Below are 27,380 nucleotides of genomic sequence, written 5' to 3'. Positions count from 1 at the left end.
GTCGGCATCAATTACGAAAGGTTATCCGAGTTCACCTTAACAGGAGACTTTATTTCAGATAACTTTTCCCCCACCAAGTAACACCTACAGTTTTAAGGAACAGATGTACAACCTAGGGACTTCCCTGGCGGTCCGGGGGCTGGGACTCTGTGCTTCCCCTGCCAGGGGCTCGGATTCAATCCCTGGTCGGGGAACTAGGATCCCTCAAGCTGTGCAGCCAAAAATAACAAATAAAAGACACCACCAAAAAAAGAAAACGTGTAACACGGATGTAAATTTGGAATTATGCTACTTTTCTATGTGCCAGAGCAGAGAACAGAGTTTGAACCCAAACAGCCCAATCAGACACGGCTCTGCGGTGACATGCAGTCAGAGGACACATGGGAAGACAGCCTTCCTCTGGCGTGTGCAAGCATGTGTACAGACACATTAACGCCCCTGCACATTTATTGATAAAGTAAGCGGCTCACCCGTTTCACCTGGGCTGTGGGGATCCCAGGTCACAGCCAAGGACTCACTCGAACTTCCTCACTCGGGTGGACAGGTGGTGGGCTGGAATTCTGCAGGGCAAGAAAGGGATGCCCGGCCCTCCGCAGTGAAAGCAAGACAAACACGCAGCTGCCCGGAGGGCAGAAGGTCTGCAGGGCGTGACCCAGTCCCGGGACAGAGGCAGCGACTTCACCGCCACAGCTGAGACGCGAAAATCCCCGCCTTGGGAACATGCCTGACCCTCGAGGCGACGTGCAGGGGGCCCAAGGGGCACATCCGGCCCCACGTCCTGAGCGCTGGCCCAGCTGAGCACCCAGGGGCCGTAGTGCCGCGGGTCCTTGCTGAGCTTGGCAAAGGGTGCCCAGCATGGGAACAACCCCCACGATGCCCCACAGCCGACTGACCATGTCGGAAGACCCAGAGTTTGCCCAGAGGTTCAACAGGCCTGGGACATCTGGCCTGGGGGCCGGAAGCACCTCTCGGTCTTCCCTGAAAACCTTCCACCTCCTCTGACTCCAGCAGGAGTGAATGTGAATGAGCTCAGAACGTCACGGGTTCTGGCCTCGTCAAGGAAGAGGCTGGAAGGGCGTCTTCTCTTGATAAGAGGGCAGTTAGCCAGAAACCACTGGAAGCTTCTCCGCAGTGCGGAGTGGGGACCGTGACCCACAGAACCAGCCACGACAACCTCACACAAACGTGGCCATAGAAAGCAAATTAGTTAATTACTTTATTACATTTTAGTGCTTTCTTAAAATAAATATAATAATATAATTATCAAACATACAGTGAGAAGTAAAGCACACGTGTGAACGGCATGTCACAGGAGTTCACTCAGGACTGTTTCAACACTCAGCACTGGAGAAACCGCACAGGCCTACCTATGTACAGACGACCCAACAGGCAGGGCGAGGCCACCGCGTCCCCTCCGTCCTCATGGACACGGTCACTCCCCTTTGCGTTGGAAATGACCAGTTTGCATGTTTTAACTTTTTCTCTCCGTTGAGCTTCAGTTTTTTTTTTTTCTTTCTGCAGTTTTGAGATAAATTCAAGTAACACTCCCAAGAAAAAAAAAATGTGCAAAACTAAATAAGTGACTCCAGAATGTCCCGGCGGTCGGGTCAGCGGGTCAGTCGCACAGGCAGCGTGTGTGCAGGCCGCGCCGGAAGGTCTGGTCCCGAGAAGCACCGGGGGCCGGCAGGAGCACCAGGCCCACCATCGGAGGGGAGGTGGGGGGGACCGGAGCGTCCCGTGGACTTGTGGTTCCCAAACAGCTGCCAACGACCACTTTCTGTTTGAATAGGCAACGCGACCAAACGCTCTGTCGACACGGAGAACCGCAAGCTCCCCGGCGGGCCCGAAGCTCTTCCGGAAGCCAGAATTGGGACGGGACGAGTGAGGACGTGATAAAAACACTAGAAAGAACTGTCAGCTTAAGTGCATCATCACCTTTTTAAGAGAAACATGCTCAGAGTAAAAAATATTCTACTTTACCAAAAAATCTGTCTTTATTAAAGTGAACAATCATGGGCGCGCGACCCCCAACGTACCGGGCGAGGGCTGTGTTGGCACGGCTCGCCTGCCTCCAGCCGGGCGGACGCCAGCAGAGTACCGTGCCTCCCTCGTGACTGCGTGGCGGGCGAACCCGCCGCACTTGTAAACGTTATTCTAGCAGAAGACAGACCGCAGATTTCAGTGCTTTTAGGGAACTGCTATTTTCAGTAAACTTTTTCTGAGCAGCAAGAAACAAGAATTTTGTTTTTTTTCCCAGAAATCTTAGAATTGGATATAAACGTTGGCAGTAGACACAATCAATAAATATTATACAATTCTCAAATGAAAACAACTCCCCACCATGAACTCCTTTCCTACAGACATTCAAACACCCTGACCCGAGACCAAGTCTCAGTCCTGTGATCCCGCGAGATCACAGCCAGCCACAAGAGCGGGGGGTCAGGTCATGTGCAAAAAGGGGTGAGGTGGGAAGCAAGGAAGCAAAGGAGATCACTTTAATTTACACTGAAGGAGAACTTCAAGTAAAAGGACCCCACTGCCGGCAGCTCTGGGACACACCCCGGCCGGGAGCCTCCGAGCAGCAGGGCCGGGGCGACCGCTGGGAGCGATCAGGCCCCGGCTCCACCCCCGTCCTGGTGCCGGGGGCTCAGGGAGGGGTTTTCTCTTGTTGTCTAGAAGCCTCTTTGAAAAAGGTCTGTGATTCTGCATACTTCGTACCCAAAAGGAAGAAAGTAATAAATATCCACCCAGCCGGCGCGTCCGCAGACTTTGCCACGCCGGGGTCATTTGCGAGTCTGTGTCTTCTTTGGCGCCGAGGGCCGCTTGGGCTGCCACAGGTGGTTGTGGATGGTGAGCGCGTCCACACTGACCGACATGGTCTTGGCCGGGATGAGGCTGAACTGCTTCCGGTCTGAGCTGTACTTGTACAGCTTGTCGATCATCTTCTTGGCGATGCTCTTGGGCCCGGTGCCCGTCAGTTTGCAGATCTCCTCGGTGTCGGGATAGTAGCAGTAGAGAGCCCGGAACTGGCAGCCGGCGTCCCGGAACAGGATGATGTAGTGGTTGGCATCACACTTCTCCAGCTCCTGCGGGCGGGGCATGAAGCGGGGAGACACGGAGTGTGAGCCCCTGCTGTCAGACCCCGCGCCCACCGCCTGCTCACCCACCAGGCTAGACCAGAGCCGGAGCGGGCGTGAGGAAACGGGCCCTGTTCCCCACTGCCAGAGGGTAGGGCACAGCCGCCGTGGAAACGAGTCAGGCAGGTGTTCGGAAGCTGGAACACCGAGTCACCACGGGACTCAGCAGCTCTTTTCTCAGGGATGCGCTCCAGAGAAATTAAAACACGCATCCAGGGAAAACTCGTGCAGACGTCTCCAGCCGCATTATTCACAACGATCAATGGCTGACGCCACCCGGACGCCCCTCAGCAGACAGATGGACAAGCCGTGGTCTGCACGGAAACGGGACGCTCTTCAGGCGCAGGAAGGAGTGAAGCACCACAGGCACTGCCCCTCGGATGGGCGTGACGACATCCTGCCAGTGAGAGACGCCGCCCAAGGGCCGCCTCGGGATGAGCCCCTCCAAGTGACACCACCGGGGGTTGGCGAACGCTGAGGGGACCACAGAGCCGGGGGCAGGGGAGCGGCCCCGGTCCAGGGTCCCTCTGGGGGGCGGTCCTGGCCCTGACTGCAGCCCTGACGCCGCTACAGGGGGCTTCACACTGGGAGAAGCATCCCTCGCCAGCGCCGTCACAGAAAGGACCTGGAGCAGGGCTGACGGCCGCTCCTTGTTACAGCGTCTGCCGCACCAGGCTCTCAACCTCAGAACGTCGTTACCGCAAAAACATGTTGCCCAATGCCCCTCACACTTGAGAATGCTTAGCTTCCTGCCCTGCAGTTCTCTAAGCCTGGTCTGGGGTGCCGCACCCTCCGAGAGTCTCCGCTCACCGTGAGGACGCCTCCTCGTCCCTCTCAGACCTCATCTGGCCCCCCCGCCGCCCTGTTCACTGGAGCCGTCCAGTGGCCACAGGACCCGCGGTCTGTGAGACTGCGTGTGGAGGTGGGGAAGCCAGGGGCTAAGAAGATCCCTGTGACGCAAAACAGTGCCCCTCCTCCCACTATTTGTGTTTATAGAAAACTGATTTTCACAAATAGATACTATTCTTCTCAGTATCTAATGGGCTTCCTGTTATTTTAAATAAATTCACATATTTATAAAATTAAGAGTAAAAGGCAAAATCTCAGCGATTTCAGCAACGTAAAAACTGTCTGAACACGAGCCAAACCGGAGGCGGAGCAGCTCCAGGCCCTCCCGCCGTGCCCCCACCCTCACGCGCCTGTCCCAGGCTGGCAGCCCACACGGCCACTCCCCACAGAGGCCCTACGGTAGCGACCCCTTGACCTCTGACCCCGAGCTCCCTGGTTCCAGCCAAACTGGGGGATCAGTCCCACCTGGAGCCTGGGGAGCCCCCAAACCTGCACGGCACCCCTCCCGACTCCAGGCCTCTGCTCAACGACCCCTTCCAGTGAGGCCCGCTGGCTGAGCAGCCTGCCACAGCTGCCCTGGAGCCCCAGGCTGCCCCTCCGCTCCTTCCAGGCCATTCATCACCGTCTGACCACAGCCACAGTCAGAATCAGTCCAACCGCTTTTGTGGACAGGCTTCTGGGAGCCGGGCCGCCCTCCGGCCGGCCTGTGGCTGTCTGCACGCTGTGACGTCTGAGCCAAGCTGGCAGCACGTCCCGTGGGTGCCACTACACGGCCGCCTCGGACCCGCCGGCAGCTGAGGAGCTGGTGACCCAGGGCAGAGAGGAGCCCCCGTGAGGCTACAGGCACGCACCCAGTCCTAACCCGAACCCTCCGTCCAGACTCTCCGCCTGCTGAGGCCACCGCCACTCACCATGAACAGTGACTGAGGCCTGCAGCCCCGGGCAGGAACCATGAAGAGGACACAGACAACCAGCAGTTTACCTCAGACTGCCATTTCTCCAGCGGCCCCAGTGCAGAGCTGGGGCGCCCTGTCTCCACCCCAACACTGTCTATGACACTCGAGGACAGCCCCCTCCTCGACAGCAGGCCAAGCCAGCTGGCTTCCCTGTGAGGAGCTCCACCCGCCTCCCCTTCCCTCAGGGCTGTACCCCAGACCCCGCCCGACCAGTGCAGCCTCTGTCCTGCTGGTCCGAGGTCTGCTCTTTCGTGGAGCATGCTGAAAGTGAGGGCCAGGGCACGCCGAGCGGCATGAGCAGACGGGACTGTGTGCCCACACCTGATCACACGCGTGAGACAGAGGCCTCTTCTGTCAGCCATCAGGGTTCTCCCCTCTAGGGAAAACCTTCATTCACAAATACCCTTCCTCTACATGAAAACTTAGGTGTGAAACTTTGATACTTGCCTCTAATATTGAATTTTTGTGAGGTTCGTTCACTTTTCCTGCGAGACAGCAATGGGATATAGCGTTGTGAATGATTGGTTTGTTGGATTTGCTGCTGGGCTCCTTAAACAGCTTGGGACCTGTGAGAAGCAGGCCAAGATGTGCAAAGTGAGTATCTGTGGCGCAGCATGTGCACACACACACAAAAGGCCACAATCATAAAACCAAGCAGCAGACAGGCTAAACTAGGAGTGTTCATAATTTTCTGAAAACGCGGAGTAACAGCCAGTTCAAATCTATGAGAGAATTCTAAGTTACAGATTTTAAATAAACTAAGGAAAAGGTTAAAGTAATTAATAACTTACTCCCTTTCTAATTTCAGTTTCTTTGATACACAGAAAACACAGAAGCGGGACTTTACACCCTGAGCAGCGCGGGGCTCCTACGGGCCCAGGACACACAGTGAGCCACTAGCGGTGCAGGGGCAGAGGCTGCTACTCCGGCGTCGCGCCCGCCCTCCCCACGCCGCGCCCTCCCTCCCCACGCCGTGCCCTCCCCGCAGGGCGTGGCTGGGCGTGCCCCCTGAGCACACGGCCGTCACCTGTGTACTCGGCCACGGAGGCGAGTGAGGACGCGGCGGAGGCAGTCTCCCAGTCTCTGTCGGTGCTCCTGCTGGGGTTGCGGCTCAGCACGGGCAAGGCTTCCAGGGACTCGACTCTGCTGGGGAGGGGGACGGGGCAGGGATGGGAGGGTGGCAGGCACACCTCTTCTCGCCCGCGACTGGTGCCGGCTGGTGGGACCCCACCCCGAAACGGGCCGGGCTGCACCGCCAGCATAGGAAAGGCTCTCGGCCGCGGGAGCAGCGGGGAGTATGGCCAGTCTGCCCCAGCAAAACACGGCATCATGGACAGAACCCAGCCCGGGGCACCAAGGGGCCTGGGCGGGGAGGGCCACCCTCAGGTGGCACCGCGGAGTGGGAGGGCAGCGCCTGTCCTGCTGGTGTGAGAACCAGGTGACCAGGGCCCGGACATTGCTGCTGCCCCCAGACGAGGGACGGACCAGGGGAAGACGGGGCCTGGTGGGCGGAGTCCAAGCCCAGTGGGGTCTCAGGCCTCTCTGCTCCCCTACGGCCTCAGCCATGGCCCTTGGGCCACCTCCACTGAGGGGGACACACGTGCCAGGAGGCAGGTGTGGGAAAAGCCTGAATTCAGTCCCGGTAACTGACCGTCTGAGCAAAGTTCTAACCGGAGTCCAGGGTCCACAGGAGGCGTCAAGAAGCCCCCAGAGGTGCGGCAAGGCAGGACAGCGGGGACCCGCCTGCCAGGAGGCCAACCCCAGTGTGGAGGCAGCGTGGACAGAGACCCGCGGGGGCTGCTGAGGCCTGTGGGCAGTCAGTGCCATCGACAGGCTCCCCAACACCACCTCCTCCTGATTCACTCCTTAATCACAAAGGGAAAAGCCAGTGCCCACGGAAACAGCACCTTAGCCCACATCAAGGTGACACCACGACAGGCTGCCCTGGGAAACGCACAGACCCCTCTCCACGGTGCTGCTGCCAGAAACGCACAGGCTGGACTGGATCGGGGGAAACCTGCCGAGGGCCAGGCCACAAAGCAACTGGCCTGTCCTGGGCAGAGCGTCCAGCCCCGGGGAGACGCAAGGAGGTGAGCGCCCGTTCCAGGGAACGAGCACGAGCACTCAGCGAGACCGTGCCCCACGTGGTCCTGGGCTCACGGAAGGACACTGGGGACGGCCACGGCGAGCTGGACTGCGGACCCAATGGCAGTGCTGGTCTATGATTGCGGTGACGAGAGGCAACGCCCCTGCTCAGAGACACACGCTCTCAAGTGTTTAAGGACAAAGAGGGTGTCGTCAACTTACTACTCTCAAAAGGCTAGAAACACAAACGCGTCCAGAGCCGGGACAACAGGGAGGCAGAGAAAGCCAAACACAAAACCATCTCAGCAGTGGGCGAGCCTGGGCCACAGGGATTAGCTCCCGAGACGGCACTGCCGCGGCTCTGAGCTGCCCAGGGCCAGCCGGACGGCCCGCCGCCCGCACTGCACAGCACCCCCGCGGCACCCCGCCTGCTCACCGCTGCGAAGGCGTGCCCCCCGAATGCACGCTCTCGGGCTCTGTGGTCGCTGCGGAGGCCAACGACAGGCTGGAGCCCGACTGGGCCCGGCTCAGGTTATCAGCTGCCGAAGACAAGACGAGGCGCGCTTCCGTGAGACGCGCGTCCCCCACACCAGCCGTCTGTACGGGGGTGGGAAGGGCCCGCCGCCTCTCAGCACCGGAGGATGCCAGCGCTCGACCCCAACTTTGGAGAAGGGAAGTGGGAGCTGACAGCCGGAGGGGCGGCGGGGAGCGAAGGGGCAGGGCCCACACACCACCTCCGGCCCTTCCCCTGGCCCTGCTTACGGGGGGAGGCGCTCTTAGGTCCCAGGTCGTTGCCTGGCTCCTCCCGGTGGACGGACTTGGGCCGCGGCTTCCTGGGCCTGGTCTTGGGTTTGCCCAGGCCCTGCTCCTCCAGGATCTGCTGCTGCTTCCGCCGCAGGTACTCCTGCTTGATCAGCTCCCGCCGCGCCTTCTCCTCCTCCTTGCGGATCCGGTCTTCCTCTGCTTTACGCCTGCAGAAAGGACCGGCCAGGGCGTCCTGCTCACGCCCAGAATCGGGGGGCGGGGGGCATGACAGACCGGGCAGGCAGGCGCCTCGGTCACCTACCGTGCCTCATCTCTCTTGAGCTCGACCTCTGCCTCCAGCTGCTGCCTCCGCACGCGGGCCTCCTCGGCCTTGCGCTGCTGCTTCAGGAGGAAGGCTGCCCGCTTCTTGGCAAGCTCGTCGTCCGCCTTCTGCTCATCCTGCAAAGCAGACGTCACCTATGAGTGGCCGGACGGACCCTCGGGGGACCCCCAGCACGGTCATGCCCTGGCCCTGCCCTAAAGGTACAGACGCGACGTCTGCAGTCACCTATGAGTGGCCGGGACCAACCCTCACGGGAACCCCGGCACCATCAACCCTGGCCCCGTGCTTAACGCCCTGAGAAGAGGAAATGTAGTCCAGACGCTTCCTTACCCTTTTTAGAAGAGGAAGGAGCCCCCCTTCAGAGGTGCTAAAATGCAAACGAGAAACAAGCGCCGTTCAAAAGGCATTCCGTGTGCCGACGCTGACTCTATCTGCCCGAAAAACCACACACTCGTTTCCACAACAGGAGCTAAAGTGTGTTTACAACTGAAGCACACGAACGCCAAGCAGGGGCCTGTGTGTCCTGACAAGACGGCCCTCATTGCTCCATCGGTGTCAGCCGCCCCCAAGGGCCAGGACAGAAGGAGAGGCTCTCAAGACAGAGAGGAGTCTCACGGCTCATTGCCCTCTCCTCCTGAAGAAAAAGCTCCAAGATGTTTCCTGAAGCTTCTCCACCTGCCCAGACTGCAACAAGGAGAAGCCAAGCTCAGCCCAGAGGCCAAACACCACCTGCTCTGCGGAGCCTTTGAACTAAGAGTGCTTTTCACTCTTAAGTGGTCAGAAAACCACCACGAGAAAATCACCTCGTGACACGTCAAGACCACACAGAATTCCTGCTCCGGGGCCCGAGGAGAAGCTCTGCCGGGGGCCTGGCCAGCTGCCCTGGGAGAGCTGGGTCCTTGTGGAGACCCTGCAGCCAGGAGGCCGCACGCGCACCCACCTCTACCCCCAGCCTCTGCAGCAGCGGCTCCGCACGGCCAGGGTGGGTGATGGCCTGGCCACCGCAGGACGCGGATGCCGCCAGCCTTTACCTTGAAGAAGAAGCCGACCCCTGGCTTCTGGTCCCCCTCGCTGCCGAGGTCCACGGAGCTGTCCCGGCCTTCCGTCTCCCCGTCCTCGTCGGGGGCCTTCAGGTCGGAGAGGTCCACCTCGATGAGGCTGGCCTTGCTGCGCGGGGGCTCGTCCAGCGGCACGTTCTCCTTCCCGGGCGCAGGCAGGGTGCTGAGCCCCGCCTCCTTCGCGCTGCCTTCCAGCCCCTCCCTGAAGCCCCCCTGCTCGGACAGGACGTTGGCGTCTCGGGAGGACGAGAGGACGAGCATCCGCTGGTTGCTCTCGTCGTGCAGTCGGTAGCTGTCGAAGACGCACTTCTCTGAAGCCTCACTCCCGGGCTCGCTGGGCCCGTCCCAGCCTGGCTCGGGGGGCGTCCGGGGCGGGAAGGACCGCGAGTGTGGGGCGGTCTCGAGGCCCGGGGTGGGGGTCTTGCTGCGAGAGGAACCCTGCTGTCGCTCCTTCGGCACCTTCAGCTCAGCTGGTCTCCCTGACCGGGCATTCCGGCCCTGACCGAGGCGGGGGGGCTTGCGGTGACTGGTCAGGGCCGTTGGAGAGAGCGGCTCGACAAAGTGGATGGCCGCCTTGGCCTTCGGGTCCTGGGCGCCGTTGCGGGGCCCGGGTGAGGGCAGGGTGGGGGACTTGAGCAGCAGCTGCTCCTGCTGCTGGGAGATCCTGAGGATGGCTTGCTGCAGCGTGCTGATGGTCTCGTTCAGCTTCTCGATGGACAGGTCACACTCGCCCACGTCCACACCCTCAGTGTCCTCCAGGAGCACCGCCGACAGCGCCTTGCCGTGCTCCAGCTCGGGGAGGCTGGCGGGGTCCCGGGCTTTATGCGGCTGGACGAGAGCCAGGCCCTCCCCGTCCACGTCCGGAGACCCCAGCAGTGCTCCCCGGCCCTCCTCCTTGCCGAGGAAGTCGTCCCCGTTGTGCTGGGCGTGCTCCCCTGCGAGGGACCCCGCTTTCAGCGGCTGCTGGGTGGCGTCTGCCCGGCCCTTCTTGACCACGTGCAGGAAGGCCGCCTTGCCCAGCTGCAGCCGCTGCCGTGCCGACAGCGCCTCCACCTTCTTCTTCTGTGCCTCGATGGCCCTGCGCTTCTCCTCCAGCTGCATGTGCAGCTGCAGCAGCTCGGAGGCCAGCAGGCTGGCGTGGTCCCCGCCTGGCCGGCTCGGGCTCTGCTCCCGCCTCTGCTTCCACGTGGTCAGCGGGGCCGGGCAGCTCTCCGACGCGTCAGGCGTGGTCTTCTGGGAGCTGCTCGCACTCGACTTGGTCTCACAGCTGTTGAGCCGCTGGAGCTTCCTCTCAGCAAAGCTGGTCATCTTTGCGCTCCCGCTGGCCATGGACGCGCTGCTGGTCTGGGAGACAGTGCTCAGGCATGGGCTGGAGCGGCCGCTGGCGTCGTCTTTGTCATCATGCTCCTTCACCTTCAGGTCCTCCTGCAGCTTCGCGGACTCCTCCTCCCCGCCGTACCCGGCCCTCACCGCGGGGTGCTCCTCGCCGGCAAAGTCCTGCTCGGCCTCGTCCAGGTCTGCAACGTCCGAGTCAGAGTCCTGCCGCAGGATGGCCCAGGTGTCCGGGCTAAGGGCGCCGGGGCTCCGTGCACAGCTCATGTAGAGCCTGCCCTCCGCGTCCTTGTCAGCTCTGCCTACGTGAAGGAAGAAGCCGTCGGCGGACTGTCCCTGAGACGATGGGTCAAAACCGCTGCCGGCCAGAGACCCGCCATGCGTGTCCCCCGCCACCTGGGGCCCCACCTCAGCGGGCAAGGCCTCGAAGCCTGCAGACATCTCTGAACAGGAGATGGGGCTGAAAGTCCTGTTCAAGTCCCGAGCGACGTGACTGCTGGGCGCCTTCTTCCGCCCCAGAGGCTGGTGGCCATCGCCAGACCTCCTGGACGTGAAGGCCCGGGGCCGCCCCTCTCCACACTCGTCCTCCTTGGTGACCACCTGCTTCTCCTTGGCTGGCCTGAGCACGGCCGGCATCAACGGCTCCAGGAAGAAGCTGTCGGGCTTACTCTCGAAGGCGTCCGCTAGCCTGTGGGGAGACCTGGCACCAGCCATCGGGCCAGGGTCGCCGCCCTGGCGAGCCACGTCCGTCCTCACGATGGCCAGGAGCTCCTCGTCTTCGTCCTCAATGTCAACATTGCTCAGGAGGCTCCTCCCATCAGTCCTGAGGGCTGCGGGCTGGGGCTGGTTTTGCGGGGTCAGGTGGACGACGCTGGAGGCTAGGCTGTCCTTGCTGATGGAGCGGGCCAGGCTGACGCTGTCGCCACCGCCCGGGTCCATGTCACAGCTCGCGGTGTGGTGGAGGGCGAAGGGCGCCGGCTGAGACACAGGCCTGCAACGTGGGGAGAGAGGCCACGGGACACGTCACGTCTCCGCGAAAGGCTTGTGAGTGACGAGAACACGAGTCATGAGAGAGAGTCCTCCTCTTACACACAGGCCGCGTAAACGACTCTCCCCTGGGCGAAGGAAAGCCCGGAGGCCTGCAGCTCAGCGATCCGCAGACACTCTGGCCCAGCCCCCTTAACCATGCTGAGGATCCCAACGAGCTTTCACGGATTCGTCAATACGAGTCCGTTATGTATCACCCTAGGAATTTGAGCTGAGACGTTTTGAAAACGATTAAAAAATTCTGATAAGAAATCCATTACATGAGCTGTGGCCGTATTTTCTAAAACAAGCCAGGGCAGAGTGTAAGGAGCGGCCTCAGTTGCGTCCCTGGCTGGATTCTCGGGCCCGACTGAGTCAAGCCACTGTGACCCCACACCGCCCAGGGCCTCAGAAGGCTGAAGGCAGCAGCGTTGCTGTGGGTGCACTCTGGGGTCCCTGGGCCACATCTGGGGCACTGCTCTGCTAGGCTAACCAACATTTCCAGCAGAAACGTATTTGGAAACGTGGACAGGTCACCTGTTTTTTTTTTCCGTCCATGCTATGGCTGCTCCTCGGGGCTGACTGTCGGCTCGGGTTAAGGAATTGGATCGGTGTCGCTGGTCTGCGGTTTGGAGAAAACAGTGAGTGAGCTCAGTGTTAAGTAACCAGTTTTATATCACTTGAAATTTCTTCAATATAATAATCACTTCTCAAGGAAATGCATCATAACTCAGCACACCAAAACTGCTTAGGGAAGCAAATAATCCCAATACAATTTTCCACAGTTTCGACAATAAGTAATGTGTAAGTCAGTCCAAGTCATGAAATCATGAGAATGTCAATTACATGGCAGTATCAATAAATGATGGGCTTCCCTGGTGGCTCAGCTGGTAAAGAATCTGCCTGCAATGCGGGAGACCCTGGTTTGATTCCTGGGTCGGGAAGATCCCCTGGAGAAGGGAAAGGCTACCCACTCCAGTATTCTGCTGTGGAGAATCCCATAGACTGTATAGTCCATGGGGCTGCAAAGTGTTAGACACGACTGAGTGACTTTCACTTTCACTTTATCAATAAGTGATGTCAATGTCAATTAAAAGAACCAGTGAATGTCAAAGTGTAAATTTTTGACACGATGTACTGCCATGCTTTATGGAATTCACTAGGTTTAATATGGCCACTGTACAGACTATAAATTGTAAGGTACATGAATAAAACGCAAAAAGCATGCCGCCAGTCTTCGTAACCAACATCGCCACATCATGACCAATCTGTTCATTTTGGAACTACGATGTAATGGCCTCCAGAGAGGGACGGGGGTGGCGGGGGTGGGGTGGTGCTTCTCACCTGGGGGGTCCTCTCCCTGCACCGTCTTCTGCTGCTTCTGTCTCAGTGGCAGTAAAGGGTGTGATGGGCTAAAAGCTGAGGCTCCCTTCCCCCTAAACAGAGAGGATGGGAGAGAAAAATCACCAGCTGCTGGTCTTCAAGTTCAAAACCAGACCAGCATGAATCACACCGACCTGCAAAAGATTCAGACTCCCTGGGAAAATTAATTACTGTAAAAATGAACCCAAAATGTACCAAGAACATCAAGAATTCAAACTTGGATAAACATCCAGACTGCAGCTCAGAGACACACTGACCTCTGGTCATGGCCTATCATACAACAGGCTTCAAGTTTCCACAGCAAATTCAAGTTCGTGTTAAGGCCACCCTGCTCACCTGGGCAGGGGGCCCCCACAGAGGAGGTCCTCGCTGCTGACTCCCCGCAGCTTCCCATCGCCCCAAGGAAAGGCGACCCCAGGGGGAACAGCAGACGGTGGGGGTGGGAGGCGGGCGGACTTACGGGGGCTCGGGCTCCCCGAGCTGCAGGTCGGCCGGGCTCGCCGCCGCGGGGCTGCCCAGGAAGCTGCGCTTGGTGGCGTTGGAGATGGGAACTGGGGGCCGGCTGCTTTTGGGGTGCGACACTGATTTAGCTGCAGAAACAATTTTATAGGAATAGTAGTCTTGTTATTTACCGCTACTGACAACACTAGCGAGAAGAATCTTTAAGAAAAATAAATCCATTTTCATGAGTACTAAAAACAAAACTTTTACATGAAACTAAACTTCTCAAAAAAAAAAAAACAAAAAAAAACAACCTGGTTTCAAGGTCATTAGGTATATTTTGTAATGAATCAAACAAATATGTTAACAAAATAAGTACTAAAATCAAAAGACACAAGCCAGACTAGAGCAGCAAGGGAGGGTGCATGGACCCCTAACACGCAGCCTCCTCACTGGGCCTGGGGACCGAGCCGACCAGGGCGCCCTGCAGCCAAACCCTCAGGGGGCAGCCGTCGGCTGGGCCCAGCCTGCGACTGAGCACCTCAGTGGTCACTGCAGCTCAAGCCCCCATGGGCTCAGGGGTAGAGGTTGGGCCCAGCCTGAAGCTGCTCCCAGAACACTCCTCCAAGAAAGATGGTGCCAGTGACAGTCCTGGTGGCCAGACCTGGACCTTGGAGGCAGACCGCTCACAGCCCATCGAGCTCCCTGGTGCTCCCTAGAGAAAGCCCTGATTAAACTCCACTGCTGCATGAAGGCAGGAGCCTGTAACCACACCTCCTGAGCACTCTTATGCACAGAAGTTTGCCACTCACCATCCTTCGGTTCCTGAACATCCCTGGGCTGGACAAAATCTGGCTTGACGTTCTCAAACCACCAGAACAGCTCAGCAATAAAAACCATAACATTTGGCTAAAAGAAAAAACAGAAAAGATCAAGGACATAGTAAATAGCTTATTCCCAAGTGGTTTTAAAAATGTGCTTCTGATAATTGATTTTTACCTTCAACACTAAAGGAGCATACAGCATATCTTCTAGGGTGAGATAAAAGCATTTGTTAAGATATTCATTGGAGAATTCTCTCAGAAGCCGAATGTTATACAGACTGTCAGCCATCGACGTCACCTCCTTCAAGCATATATCTAATAGATAAAAACAAAACTATAATTTATTATAAAGATATGCTGTTTCATGATGTGCATGAACACAGATCTGTGTGCGCATATATATATACACAATTTTCAACTGAAAAATATTTTAGGTGAAGATAAAGGTGACATTTAAAAAGGCAAAAAGCATTATTAAACAACACAAGTGATTATAAGTAATGCTAAATATAGAAAGAAAACACCAAGAAAAAGATAGGAAAATCTCCAGGACCTGAATTTAACTGTTAACATCTAAAAAATATATAGAAATTACTTGACCTTTTAAGCATGAACTGTGACAATCACCTTTCAGTTTATAAAGACCTGGCTGCATAAGGTCAGTGCACATTTAACCAAGCTTCTCCCCCGAGTCCTTCCAGTGACTCTTATCTCCATGGGTGGGAGAGGGGAACATAAAACGGGAAACGTCAGGCTTGTCCAGCAGAAATGTACGGGACGCGGCTAATCAGAGAAGTCAGGAGACCCACAGAGCTCGGTCTCCCTCTGCTGGCTGTCTGCACCCGGAGCAGGACAACTGTTCCGTCTCATGCTGCTCTGCAGCAGGATGCCAGACCCTCAGCCAGAAAATTCCAGCAGGGACACCCACACTGGGCCACTGAACAGGCTCTTGAGGGGATGTGGGCCCACCCTCAGGAGCCACCGGAACACCCAGATACCACCCTAAACTAGATACCAAGGCTAAACTAGAAGTGGCTGCACTGACGACTTAACTCTGCCTGTAAATAAACAAACAGGATCGAGAAACTTACTGTAAAAAACTTTACTCCTAAGAAGTCATTTTCAACCATTTAGAAATCTCACGCACAAATGGGATTTATGTTCGAATTCTGTCCTATGTGGCGATGCCCTAACACTGTGAACTCTCAAGAGAAAACTTTCTTAAGTTGAGTAACAGTTATATTCCTAAGAAATGTTCCTTTTACTCTAAAATTCAGATTGTGAAATATTACAAATATAAAGACCAGACTCCCAGGCACCCTCTGCCGAGTGAGCAAATGTTAACATCGTCCCTTCTCTGATCCGAATCTTATTTCTCTCGGTACAGCACCCAGCGCTGACCCGCCTGTCCCCAAGGCAGCACCCTCTAAGCCCTGGGACCCGGCGCGTGCGGCGTCTGCACCACGGGAGGCCTGCCCCGTGAATCACGGACACAGCGCCCGGCTGACTGCGGACGGCACTCAGGACAAGAAGCCACGCCTAGCAAGTGGCAGCCTGTTATTTCCCCCAGGCCCGGAATTATGTCTCCAAACAGTTCTATGCTGATGTGAGCAGATTTTGTCATTCAACAGCTGTATTTGTTGTTGTTCAGCCACTAAGTCGTGTCCAACTCTTTTCAACCCCACGGACTGTAGCCCGCCAGGCTCCTCTGTTCTCCACCATCTCCTGGAGTTTGCTCAAACTCACATCCATTAAGTCAGTGATGCTATCTCACTGTCTCATCCTCTACCACCCCCTTTCTCCTTTTGCCTTCAATCTTTCCTAGCATCAGGGTCTTTTCCCACAATGGTATTCCCATCTCTTTAAGAGGTTTCCACAATTTCCCAATGGCTATATATTAATTCTGGGCTTCCCTGGTGGCTCAGCTGGTGAAGAATCCACCTGCAATGCAGGAGACCTGGGTTCAATCCCTGGGTTGGGAAGATCCCCTGGAGAAGGGAAAGGCTGCCCACTCCAGTATTCTGGCCTGGAGAACTCCATGGACTGTGTATAGTTTGTGGGGTTGCAAAGAGATAGACCCAACAGTGCGGCTTTCACTTTCGCTTAGGATTCCACAGTGTTCACTACTGTGCATGCTCTCTTCACCGGGAACCCTTCCCGAAGGGGTCACGAGCCACACTGCCCACACCTGGCCCTGGCCTGTCCACACCCCAGCCTGCCTGTGGCATCTCGCCCTCCCTGTGCTGGGCCATGTGCCCGCCTGGACCGCCGCTTCTGCGAAGAGCACGCTCTTACTCCCCCTCGGGTTCTTCAGACCCCACTGATGTGTGGGGACTCTTCGTGTGTGCCAGCCACAGCACAGCGGAGCGGCGGTCCACCGTCAGCTCACACTTACTTCAAGCGTGTTTTGAGGCCATATTTTATCGCTCAGTTTTATGATGCTCCTCTGTCGGCACAGGGAATTTTACACGGTTAAATGCGGTAATCTTTCCTATTGCTTGTGCTATTGTGTAATCTAAACAACCCATCCCATTAACAATGTGGTAACACTACTTTCCTTTTTTTCCCCCAAGTTTTTAAAATTTTGCTTTTCCACTCTTCTGACTTTGGTCCAAGGCATGGTGTTTGGCATGTGTGGGCTGGGGTCCCACTGCATCCCCCTCACAGATGGCGCCTGCCTCACAGTCTGGGCCACGCCAGGTTCCCACTGAGCATCGGTGTCTGAGCCCCTCTGCCCAGCTCCCTGTGCTTTAGCTGAGGCAAAGGGAAACACACAGGGTCTGGGACAATCAAAGCGACAGAACGATGAATGGGTCAGTGTGCCGAACAAAGCAAGACTCCACGAGGCCATCCCGACGCAAGGAGACCGGCCCCCAGCACCGCAACGCCGACCTGCCAACCAACAAGCAGGGCCAGAAATTCCCATCTGACGACCACCCTGGGGTTAAAAGTGTGACCAGGAGACCAATGTCCATGCAGCCTGGTCACCGGTCAGTTGTAAAGCAAAGAGCAGCGGTGTCAGAGAGGAGAAAGGCTGGAACCCAGGGACCGTGGCACGTCCCGGACATAGCTCCCTGGGCAGCACGGCTGGGACACCGGGCCCTGACTCCCACCGGGAGGGAAAGCCCGGACCTCTCCTCTCACCCCTCCTGCTCCTGGTGCCGGGGCTGTTGGTTCAGGAGGCTCCCAGAGCTCTCGCTTGGCCTCCTCTGCACCCCCTGCTCCGCCCCCACATGGGGGAGCACGTCCCCCAGGACAGAACCTGCAGCGCAGCCTGGGTCCCCCTTGTGCTCAGATGATTTCCGACCAGCAGAAACAGAAGGTCACTCTTGATTCTCCTTCCTCTGCTTTTTCTAGTTTGTTACTCTATTACTGTCAAAGGCTCTGAGGTCAGCCTGGCATCCTGATTTTTAAACTCCTTGCTCTACAGGACATGCGCTGAGGCGACAGTTCAGTCACTCGGTCGTGTCTGACTCTTGGCGACCCCATGGACTTTATGCAGCATGACAGGCCTCCCTGTCCATCACCAAACCCTGGAGTTTACTCAGACTCAAATCCATCGAGTCAGTGACGCCATCCAACCATCTCATCCTCTGTCATCCCCTTCTCGTCCTGCCCTCAATCTTTCCCAGCATCAGGGTCTTTTCCAATGAGTCGCCTCTTTGCATCAGGTGGCCAAAGCACTGGAGCTGAGACAACAAGTCTCCCTTTAAGCCATCTGAGCTGTGGCCTGTGCATTCAGGCATGTACGTCGCTCATTTATTCCGCAAACATCTACCAAACACCAGGCTGTCCCGGACGGCATGGGGTGTATCAGCGAGCTGAACAGATAAAGACACCAGCCCTTGGTGAGCCCCAACCAGGAAACCCCACTGTGACTCCAAGTTAGATCATGAAATGCTTTAGAGTAAGTTGTTTGGTTTCCACACATTCAAGATTTTAAGTTTGGAGAAAGACACTGCACGTTTCTGTTACTGATTTCTCGTTTTACCGTGTTGTGACAAACTCTGTTGAGGTTTCTTTTATGGCCTTTATCAAGCCCGTTCTTGTAAACGCCTCCGTGCACTCTCATTTAAGGGGGCAGGTCCCCTGTGAGCTGGAGCCCTGGGCCCGGCCTGCGCCCCTGTGCCCGAGTCCCCTCCAGCCTTCCTGTCCCCATCTGTGTCATAAGGCGGTCCTACAAGTTAGGTCACAAGTGCGCCTCCGGTCATCTCACCCTGTGTTGCTTTTAAAACCCCCTTCTTAAGTTCTGCTACAGACGCACACCTCAGCTCTCTCCTCCTGCGGGCTGTGCTTCATCCGCACCACAGACTCTCTGCTCCTAGTACCTCTGTCTCCAGACCCCGGTGGAGAGGTGAGACACAGGCTGGACAAAACCAAAGTCAGAACCACTGAACCAGTGAGCCACAAGGCAGCCGCAGGAGGTGCTGAGGGTCAGGGAGACCCCAGCGCACACAAGCACACCACTCCAGTCTCTCCCCCAAAGTCTTCATGGCGAACGCTGCACGCTCCGTCAGATGTCCGTCTGCACAAGTCTGTCTGCTGCGCCCGCCAGCCCACTGCCTTCCCGTGGGGACGGGACGGGGGCAGGTGGCCCACTCCTGCACTGTGGCACTCTAAGTGAGACCCACATGTCTCCCGAGTCCTGACTCGGTCTCACATAAACTCACTGCACACCTGTCTCCTTCCCACCCAGGATGTAGCCCAGTGGCCCACCTCCCCCTGAAAGACCCCCCTCAGCCCCAGGCCTGGGTGTCCGACAGGGCTCCTGGCTTTGTCCTGCCAGCAGGGGCTGCCCCCCAGTCCTCCCAGGGCACTGGTCACGGCTCCCATGGCAGCTGGCCCAGGCCACACAAGCACAGAGGCCTACCAGGCCCAGGGCAACCAGGTGCCAATCCAGGGGTTTTCACTAAAGATGGGGATCCCTCCTGCAATCTGAGACCCCCTCTCTTTCACACTCAGCTGTGTGTTTTACAAACTACCAAGCCCAGCATGTCTGTGGATCGGGGAGGGACCACAGTCAGCCCTGTGCCAGCCACGAGCCTGGCAGACACTCCCTGTGCAGCCAGCAGTCAGGACATCTGTGGAACTCATGCCCCCGCCCCGCCCCACGTCAGAGACAAGGATGCAAAGCAAACCCACATCAGCAGCCCTGTTCCTGTCGGCGCTGCGCGTGGCATCACTCACACCTCCCCCACAACCTGGCGCGGGCACCACAGTGACACGCGACCTGGTGATGCCGCCGCCACCAGGCCTACAGGCACCCCTCATGGTGCGTCTATAGGCTGGCTTCAGCACTCGTCTTCCCAAACCGCATTCGGGACGCTTTACCTCGACTGCAGTGGGGCTGACCGGCTCTTGGCCGTCCCGAGACGTAAGTCCGGTCACTGATAGGGAACGCGCTACCATGTATGTCCCAGCCGCCGCCCCCCCGCCCCCCACCACCAGGCAGAATGCAGGCCAGGCCCAGGCACGCCGTCGCCAGATCTACGCGTCCACGCGCTGCCCCAGGGGATGCCGAGGCCTTGGAGTTGCTCCCGCCGCGTCGTCACTACACCGGCAGATGCCCTGGGGGCGCGGCCACACTCACCGTCCAGCTTCAGCTGCCCCGGGCAGTAGTAGTGCACCACGGCCAGGAGCGCCGCCCCGTGGCTGCCGTCCCGCATCAGGTCCTCCAGCAGCGGGAAGTGGGGCGGCTGCCGCGCGCACAGCTGCTCCCGGCGGTAGCGCACCTGCGGGTGAGAGGGGCCTGGTCACTGCGAGCGGTGCTGGTGCTCAGCCAGCGTCCACGGCAGCTGGCCGGACCACGGTCAGAACAACGGCAGCCACGCGGGAAAGCCTCCGGTCAGGGTAACGCCCTCTGCCTGGAACATGCGTCCAGACCCAGGGAACCGGGCTTCCTGGCCACAGCGGGCGACTGCAGTGAGCTGCTCAGGACGCCAGGGCCGTCTCCCTCTGAGGGCCAGGCACCCCGGGGAAGGAGGCAGGACACATGCCTACGTTGCCAGGGGCTGCACACGGTCCACGGATGAGAAACAAGTTACATGAGCGCCCTATGCCAGGAAGACCCACATGACTGGCCCTTCTTAGAGCCAGCAGCAGCTCGGCATCATGAAAAACAGAAGGCAGCGTCTACAGGAGCCCTGGAAACTCCCGAACCAGCGCAAAGGCCACCGACCGTCCACCGGCCCCTCGGGCAGGCGCACGCAGCCGGGAATCTGACGGCACGTGAAGCGCTATAAGAACATAAGCGCTTTCCCAAGGTTTCTGTGCCGCTGTCTTTACCGACAGGAAACAAGTGCTCAGAGCGGAGCCTCCCCGCCTGCACGTGCCGCCCTGTAACTGGGCCTCACTCGGAGCGTGGACACGCAGGCCGCCCGCCGGGTGACCACGTCCTGCCGGTAAGCCTGGCATTTCTGCAGCCACGCTCTCCCCAGGGTAGAAGAGCACAGTGCCAGCTCAAGGGACAAAGCCCGTGCTGCTCACGGCGGGTTTCTGGGAGCCGCGTGGGAGAGTCAATCAACCCAAGGAAAAGCCTCCGGCAGCGACGTGTGCACGGAATACGCCCCACCTGGGCCCGTGCAATGCACACCACTCCCACCAGTCTCCACGGGGACTTTTAACTTGTTTCTCGGCCTGGTGCAGGCTTCCGCCCGGGGCCAGGCCCAGGGGCTCCCGCGTGCAGCCCAAGGCATGCGTCCGACCAGCCTCCACACGCACACGCACACACACAGCACACGGCAGAGCACAGCATGCAGGAAAGCGGATGGTTTCTCACTGAGGACAGATGGTGTGCGTCTGCGTTGGGGAAAGCGCTGACCCCTGGGTCCGGGAGCAGCGACCGCCCCTCGAGGGGGCCCCACTCCCAGCCCCGGGCCCGCCCACACTCAGCCCGCTGCCGACAAGTAGGCTGCGCGCTCAGGCAGCCGAGGGGACCGACGACCCTGAAGGAGACCCCGAGGCTCGAGGCCCTCGTCCCGCCTGACGCCCTCCTTCCGGGGGACCTGCATGCCTGACGGTCCTCACTACGCCTTGGACCTGCTTTCACAGTTTGACTCTGGCCTTTGCTTTTCAACAAGTTAAGAAATATATAAACACTCAAAAAAAAAAAAGGCCTTCCCCCTCTTTGTGATTATTACATTTCAAAGAAGGGAAATTATCCATCAGCCACAAAGCGGACTCTTTCACTGTTCATGCAGATCCCACTGACAGTTTATATCCACCGTATCTCCTTTATAATCGAATCCTAAGGACCATTTGATCCAAACAATTAAACTAAAGGGACAGGCAAAAGTAAGGGAGCTTCGAAAAGGTCCGTCCTCCGGAACTTCATTTTAAGGCACCACTTGCAGCGCCAAGTATCTGTCGTGGGAAACGGTGCAACAAACTGGGTCCATTTCCAGAACCTTTGCCGGTGGACCTCGCCACCAGGAAGAGCAAGCTGAGGGCCGCTCGGCAGAGCATGCCACGGGCCACTCCTGCTAAAATCTATAAGGAAGGGAATGGATCCTGTCAATGACCCTGAAGTTCATCACATAAAGCAGGAAACTACCTCTTCAAAGGCGAAACACGAAGCTGTCTGTTAAGTTTACCTAAGAAAGTGGGCAAACCACGCTCTCGGTGGCAGCTACAGAAGGCCTCCCTGGAGCTGAGAGGGCCGCACCACGGTCCACTCTGCCCAGAGCGGGCCAGCCCTGCCCCGCGGGAAGCGCAACAAACCACCAGGGAGGACACTCAGACAGAGACACAGGCGGGAGCGGTTTGAAATGGAAGCAAGTGATGGCGGCGAACGGCCGTCTGATGGCGGCCGGGTGCGCGCGGGGTCCACTTACGGGCACTAACTTCCAGTACCACTTGGAGGGAGACTGCTCAGGAGGCGAGGGAAGGAAGGCAGGAGAGGAGTCAGCAGGCAGGTCCGTTGAGGACGGACGAGACACACACAACACGCCACGTTCACACGGGAGGTGCTCCGCCTCCGAGAGGCAAGACGTACCCAGTGCACGCGGCCCGGGACGCTCTGCACTGGCAGGGACCCAGGGACCCCATGGGCACCACCGCGATGCCGGCAGCTGGAGGCGTGCGGGTTGGGCCCTCAGAGGACAGGCGCAAGCCTGCTCAGAAAGGGCCTCGGCAAGCTGTCTGCGCCCGTCTGAGGAGGGGGGCTCACGGCAGCGTGGCCGGGGTGAGAGACCCACGGACAGCATCCCAGGGCCCAGGATGGAGTAAAAGGAGGCTCCCTCGACCTGCAGCCCTGGGACCACAGCCTCGGCCGCCACGGTGTGCACAGGCGGAGGAACGTGGATTCAGTCACACACACACTCGGCACCCCCATCCCCAAAAAGGGAGAAACAGGAGGAAGCGTGTCGTTTCACTGGACATGGGACCTTCGCCCTCCTAAAGCCCACACTGGACACGTGGCCCACGAGGGCCCCGAGGGGACCACTGGCTGCCAGGAACATCCCCTCCTGTGCTGACTCCCCTCGGGTGACCCTTATGCCCTCCCTCCACTCCCCGACCCTCCCAAGTTCAAGTTCAATACTAGGCCACGCCTGCCTGGAAGAAAGGGCAGCGTGCTGCCAGGCCCCCGCCGCCAGGGCAGGGCCCCAGGGCACCCACTCCCCGCCTGGCAAGTGAAACCGAAGAACACGCAGGGAGCCCACACGGACGCGATTCTCTGCGACCAGGAGCCACGGCGACGGAGCGTCCCCCAGAAGTGAAATTTACCCTTTACCTTTTGATGAGCTGGGCTTTCCAATAACTGCTGTTTTAACTTAACTTCTTTCTCTGTTATCTCTCGCATTTTAAGATTTACCTAAAGCGGAAGAAATCAAATGCGTTAGGGAGGCAACTGAGGCTGACTTTCAGCACTGGGTGTGCATCCCTCCCTCACAGCCCAGACCCCACCCTGCCCATGTGAGCTCCTGACTCCCAGGTGCAGGCAGTGTCTAGACCAGTACACACCTGTGGAACACACAGACCCCGGGACCTATGACTCTGACCCCGTGATCCATGGCACGGAGGAGGGGGAAAGGCCCGGCAACCCTGGTGCCTGTGCGCTGCTCCCCGCCTCATCGCCTCACCCCGGTGCTCGGGCAGCACCACGTCACCAAACACCGCCAATGCCGCGGCCTGGCTGAGACCCGCCCCAGACACCCGACAGGAGCTCGCACACTCCCTGACACCAAAGTCACACCAGCAACCATCGTCAGACGCCCGGAAGCACTTACTACAACTGCTCGGAAATAAAAATACCTTTTTCTGGAACTATTAACCCAAAGATAAGATCAAAACTGCAAATTACAAAATAATACCATGGAGGAAAAACAAGGCTAATGGGCATGTGGTCAAAGCTACGATCAGATGAAATGCCACAGAACTGAGTGTCTTATCGTTAAAAAAGAACACAGATAAGTGAACTCATGCAAATCAAATCAAAGACGGGGAAAAAACCTTTTTTTAATATTTATTTATTTGCCTGCATCAGGGGTCTTAGTTGAGTCATGTGGGACCTTCCGTTAGGGCACACAGATTCTCTAGTTGTGGCATGCGGACTTCCGGAGTCACTGCGCACAGACTTCCGGAGTCACGGTGCACAGGCTCAGCAGTTGCATCTCGCAGGCTTAGCTGCTCCTGCGGCAGGTGGGATCTTAGTTCCCCAACTAGGGATTGAACCCACACCCTCTGCATTACAAGGCGGATTCTTAACTACTGGACCACTGGGACAGCTGGAAAAAATGGATTTTAAAACAAAAAGATAAAAGTAAATATGGAAATATTCTAAAATAAACCAGAGCGTACATGCACATGGATAAGTGATAAAGGAAGTGCCGTAAAAACAGCGGCTGTGAAATCTGGGGGCGCCACAGGAGCCACAGACATCCTCTAGTTCTTGCAACTCCTCTGCACGTCTAAAGTTTTTCACAATTAAACACTGGAAATTAAAAATTTGGGGAAATTTGATTATGCCATAAATTACCTTCCTAACATGGAAATGATTTTCTGATTGGATTGATGCAGTGTTAACAAATGTAGTTTCTGATGCTGTATCATGAGGTGTGACGCCACTGGGAAGATCCATACACGTCAGAGAACAGCTTTCCCAGTGACAAGCTGCAGCCTCAGAAAACCGCGGTAACGGGGCCAGGAAAAGTGTACGAAAGATTCCAATATGACAAGAGTACAGAAAGTTCACTGGGCTACTCGGGGAACTCAAACCAGTGCTTGGAGACAACCTAGAGGGATGGGACGGGCTGGGAGGTGGGAGGGAGGAGACATATGTATAGCTGTGGCTGAGTCACACGGATGGCACGGCAGAGACCAAAACCATAGTGTAAAGCAATTGTCTTTCAATTAAACATAAGTAGAAAAGAAAAGAGCAAGACCTCTCAAACGTCATCTACCACAATGGTTTTCAAAAAAACAAGGTTCACTGGGCTAGTACCTAGATTATATAAAAAAAACCTTGCGACAATACCAAGACAGTCAGGTTTTAAAATGAGTAAAAGATCCGTATAGACATTTCTCCAAAACAGACCTACAAACGGCCAATAAACACATGAAAAGAGGTCCCCATCACCACCATCAGGGAAAGTGAAAGTCGCTCCTGGAGTGGGTAGCCGTTCCCTTCTGCAGGGATCTTCCCAACCCAGGATTGAACCTGAGTCTCCTGCACTGAAGGCAGATTCTTTACCAACTGAGCTATAAGGACGCCCTTCATCAGAGAAATGAATTTCAACTACAGTGACACACCACCTCACACCCTCCAGAACGGCTGGAAACAAAGAAGCAGGAAGTGCGTATTAGCAAGAACATGGGAAGCTAGAAACCTCAGGTGCTCAGGGAAAGGCAAACGGTGCGCCTACTGTGGCCAGCCTGCCAGTTCTTCACAGGGCCCTGTGCAACCCGGCAATTCCACCCCGAGATACAAGCCAAAGAAAGACGAAGACAGCCACACACACATTCATACAAGAACGTTTACAGCAGAATTTACAACAGCCAGAAAGTGGAAAACGCAAATGTCCGTCGGCTGAAGAATGGCTAAACAAAACTTGGGACGGCTGAACAGCACGGCATTACACGACTACAGAAAGAAGCGGGTACTGTAAGTGCCACAGCAAGCGTGCGCCGTGCAAACGCCGTGGCAAATGGAGAGTCAGACACGAGGGGCCTCACGCTGTAGGCTTCATTTAAATGAAATGTTTGCAACAGGCAAATCCACACAGACACCAAGCAGAGGAGGGGCTGGCGGGGGCTGGGGACGGGGCGGCAGGTATGACTGCCGACACGACCGGCGTGACGCAATGTCTGGAGTCGGTGGTGGCAGCCGCACAGCCTGGTGGGACCTTAAAACCCCACGGAAAGATGCACCTTAAAACGGAGAATTCTACAGCATGGGAATTATATCTCAACTTTAAAGAAAAACGTTCATTAGTAATGGTTTCGAATTCCACATTTCGGTTAACCTTCGAGAAACTAGTCAGGTTTTGGGGTAGAATCAAAAAGTGATGTGTATGATTATCTGGAAAGATTGTGAAAACACTCTCTCCTCTTCAACTATGCATCCATGGAAAATCAGATTTTCTTCACGTACATCAATAAAACCAACATGTTGCAGCAAATGAAATGCAAACCCAGACATCTCCAGCATCGGGTTAAATGCAGTTCATTTAAAACCCCAATTGCCTAGAAGAGATCTGTAAGAAACCCACTTTAAACAGAAAGACAAGGAGAGATTAAACATAACAGGAGCGGGGATCCCTGGAGGTCCAGTGGTGAAGAATCCGCTTGCCAACATAGAGGACACGGGCTCAGCCCTGGGTCCGGGAAGGTTCCACGTGCCGAGGGGCAAGTAGGCCCGCGAGCTGCAACCACCGAAGCCCAGGGGCCCAAAGCCTGTGGTCTCCAACAAGAGCAGCCCCACTCGCCTCAAGGAGGGAAGCCCAGGCGCAGCAGTGAAGACTCAGCGCAACCGAGAACAAGTAAATTTAAAATAATAATAAGAGGAAGGGGAGAGATGTGCTGGTCGTGAGAAGGCTGGAGGCAAGGGCCGCCACCTGTGATAAAGGGACACTTTGCGAACACAAGAGAACAGAACGATCCTAACAGCACACGACGTAGCAACACGCAAAAACACACAGAGCGAGGACAACACGCCCAGCAGGCAGAGCAGACGCAGTCAGGCCTGGAGACGCCAGCGCCCTCTGGCAGCTGCCTGACGGGGCGTGAGGCCCCCGGAGATGTGCCCCACCCACAGCACCCTGAACCCACACGTGCGGCACGCCGGGCTGACAGGAGAGCGCACGGGCGACACCGGCAAGACCACACGTGGACCCAGAACAAGCCTCAGTGAGCCCAGAAGGACGGCAGTCACAGAGCGCGCGCTGACCACGCCGGAATGAGAAGCCAACACCCCGAAAAGTACCCAGAGCCACCCCACCACACACGGGGACTGAGCCACAAGCTTCCAGACAGCCCACGGATGAAACGGATCCACAAGTGAAGTGAAGTATCTTAAAGGGAAGGAAGACCACAGCACGTAACACATGCGCACAGTGCAGCTGAAGGACGACTCAGAGAGCAGCTATTAACGTTAAACGTTCACACCAAAGTGAACAGGTGTGGAAACTAATCTCCTCCTTTACCCAGAAAGGAGAGAAAGTTAAACTCAAAATAAATGGAAAAACAATAAAAGCAAGAAGAGACGTTACATAGAAAATAACTGGAGAAATTAATAAAAACCAAAAGCAGGTTTTTAGAACATTAATAAAGCTGACAAACTAGACCAACAAAGGGAAGAAAAAAGGACAGAAATTACTAAGAGCGGGAAACGAGGGGACGTCACTAGACCACACATACACCAGAGGACAACGAGGAAATAGGGACGTGACGATAGAGTCAAAATTTAAATAAAATTAACAAATTCCCTGGAAGTCACAAGTTGCCAACTGACATGAAATTAAACAGAAATCCTAAATACCTTACATGTACACTGAAAAGTTAAATTCATAATTAAAATCTTCCCACAGAAAACTCCAAGCCCAGATGGCTTCAGCAAAGAATCCATTAAAGACTTCAGGACAAAATAATACTAATTGTACAAAAACTGTTTCACAAAATAAAGGAGGGAATACGTCCCAACTCATTTTTTTGACACTGGCCATCATCCTGATGCTGAAACAATAAAAACACAAGAAGATACACCG

General features: G+C 56.6%; 1 protein-coding gene across 4 annotated transcripts in view; it reads right to left on the bottom strand.

Annotated features, from left to right (window-relative positions):
* Positions 1 to 1,201: 1,201 nt before the first annotated feature.
* CAMSAP1 (calmodulin regulated spectrin associated protein 1) overlaps positions 1,202 to 27,380 on the bottom strand; it is a 43,200-nt gene continuing 17,021 nt past the window's right edge. Inside the window, exons 5-19 of one of the 4 annotated variants that reach the window (XM_070378754.1) lie at positions 22,910 to 22,990; positions 22,011 to 22,043; positions 19,769 to 19,910; positions 14,354 to 14,493; positions 14,167 to 14,263; positions 13,374 to 13,503; positions 12,875 to 12,966; positions 12,068 to 12,152; positions 9,146 to 11,495; positions 8,094 to 8,230; positions 7,790 to 7,998; positions 7,464 to 7,566; positions 5,970 to 6,088; positions 5,390 to 5,508; positions 1,202 to 3,086 (exon numbers count right to left, since the gene is read on the bottom strand). In XM_070378754.1, coding sequence (XP_070234855.1) covers positions 2,784 to 3,086; positions 5,390 to 5,508; positions 5,970 to 6,088; positions 7,464 to 7,566; positions 7,790 to 7,998; positions 8,094 to 8,230; positions 9,146 to 11,495; positions 12,068 to 12,152; positions 12,875 to 12,966; positions 13,374 to 13,503; positions 14,167 to 14,263; positions 14,354 to 14,493; positions 19,769 to 19,910; positions 22,011 to 22,043; positions 22,910 to 22,990 — 4,140 coding nt within the window. In that variant the 3' untranslated portion in view covers positions 1,202 to 2,783. The remainder of the gene's footprint in view (positions 3,087 to 5,389; positions 5,509 to 5,969; positions 6,089 to 7,463; positions 7,567 to 7,789; positions 7,999 to 8,093; positions 8,231 to 9,145; positions 11,496 to 12,067; positions 12,153 to 12,874; positions 12,967 to 13,373; positions 13,504 to 14,166; positions 14,264 to 14,353; positions 14,494 to 19,768; positions 19,911 to 22,010; positions 22,044 to 22,909; positions 22,991 to 27,380) is intronic. The other 3 variants (XM_070378755.1, XM_070378756.1, XM_070378757.1) reach the window with 3 other exon arrangements.

Source organism: Bos mutus, chromosome 11 (genome assembly GCF_027580195.1).
Source record: "Bos mutus isolate GX-2022 chromosome 11, NWIPB_WYAK_1.1, whole genome shotgun sequence".
NCBI lineage: Eukaryota > Metazoa > Chordata > Mammalia > Artiodactyla > Bovidae > Bos > Bos mutus.
Note: the sequence above shows the minus strand (reverse complement) of the source record. Positions and strands in the feature narration are given on the sequence as shown.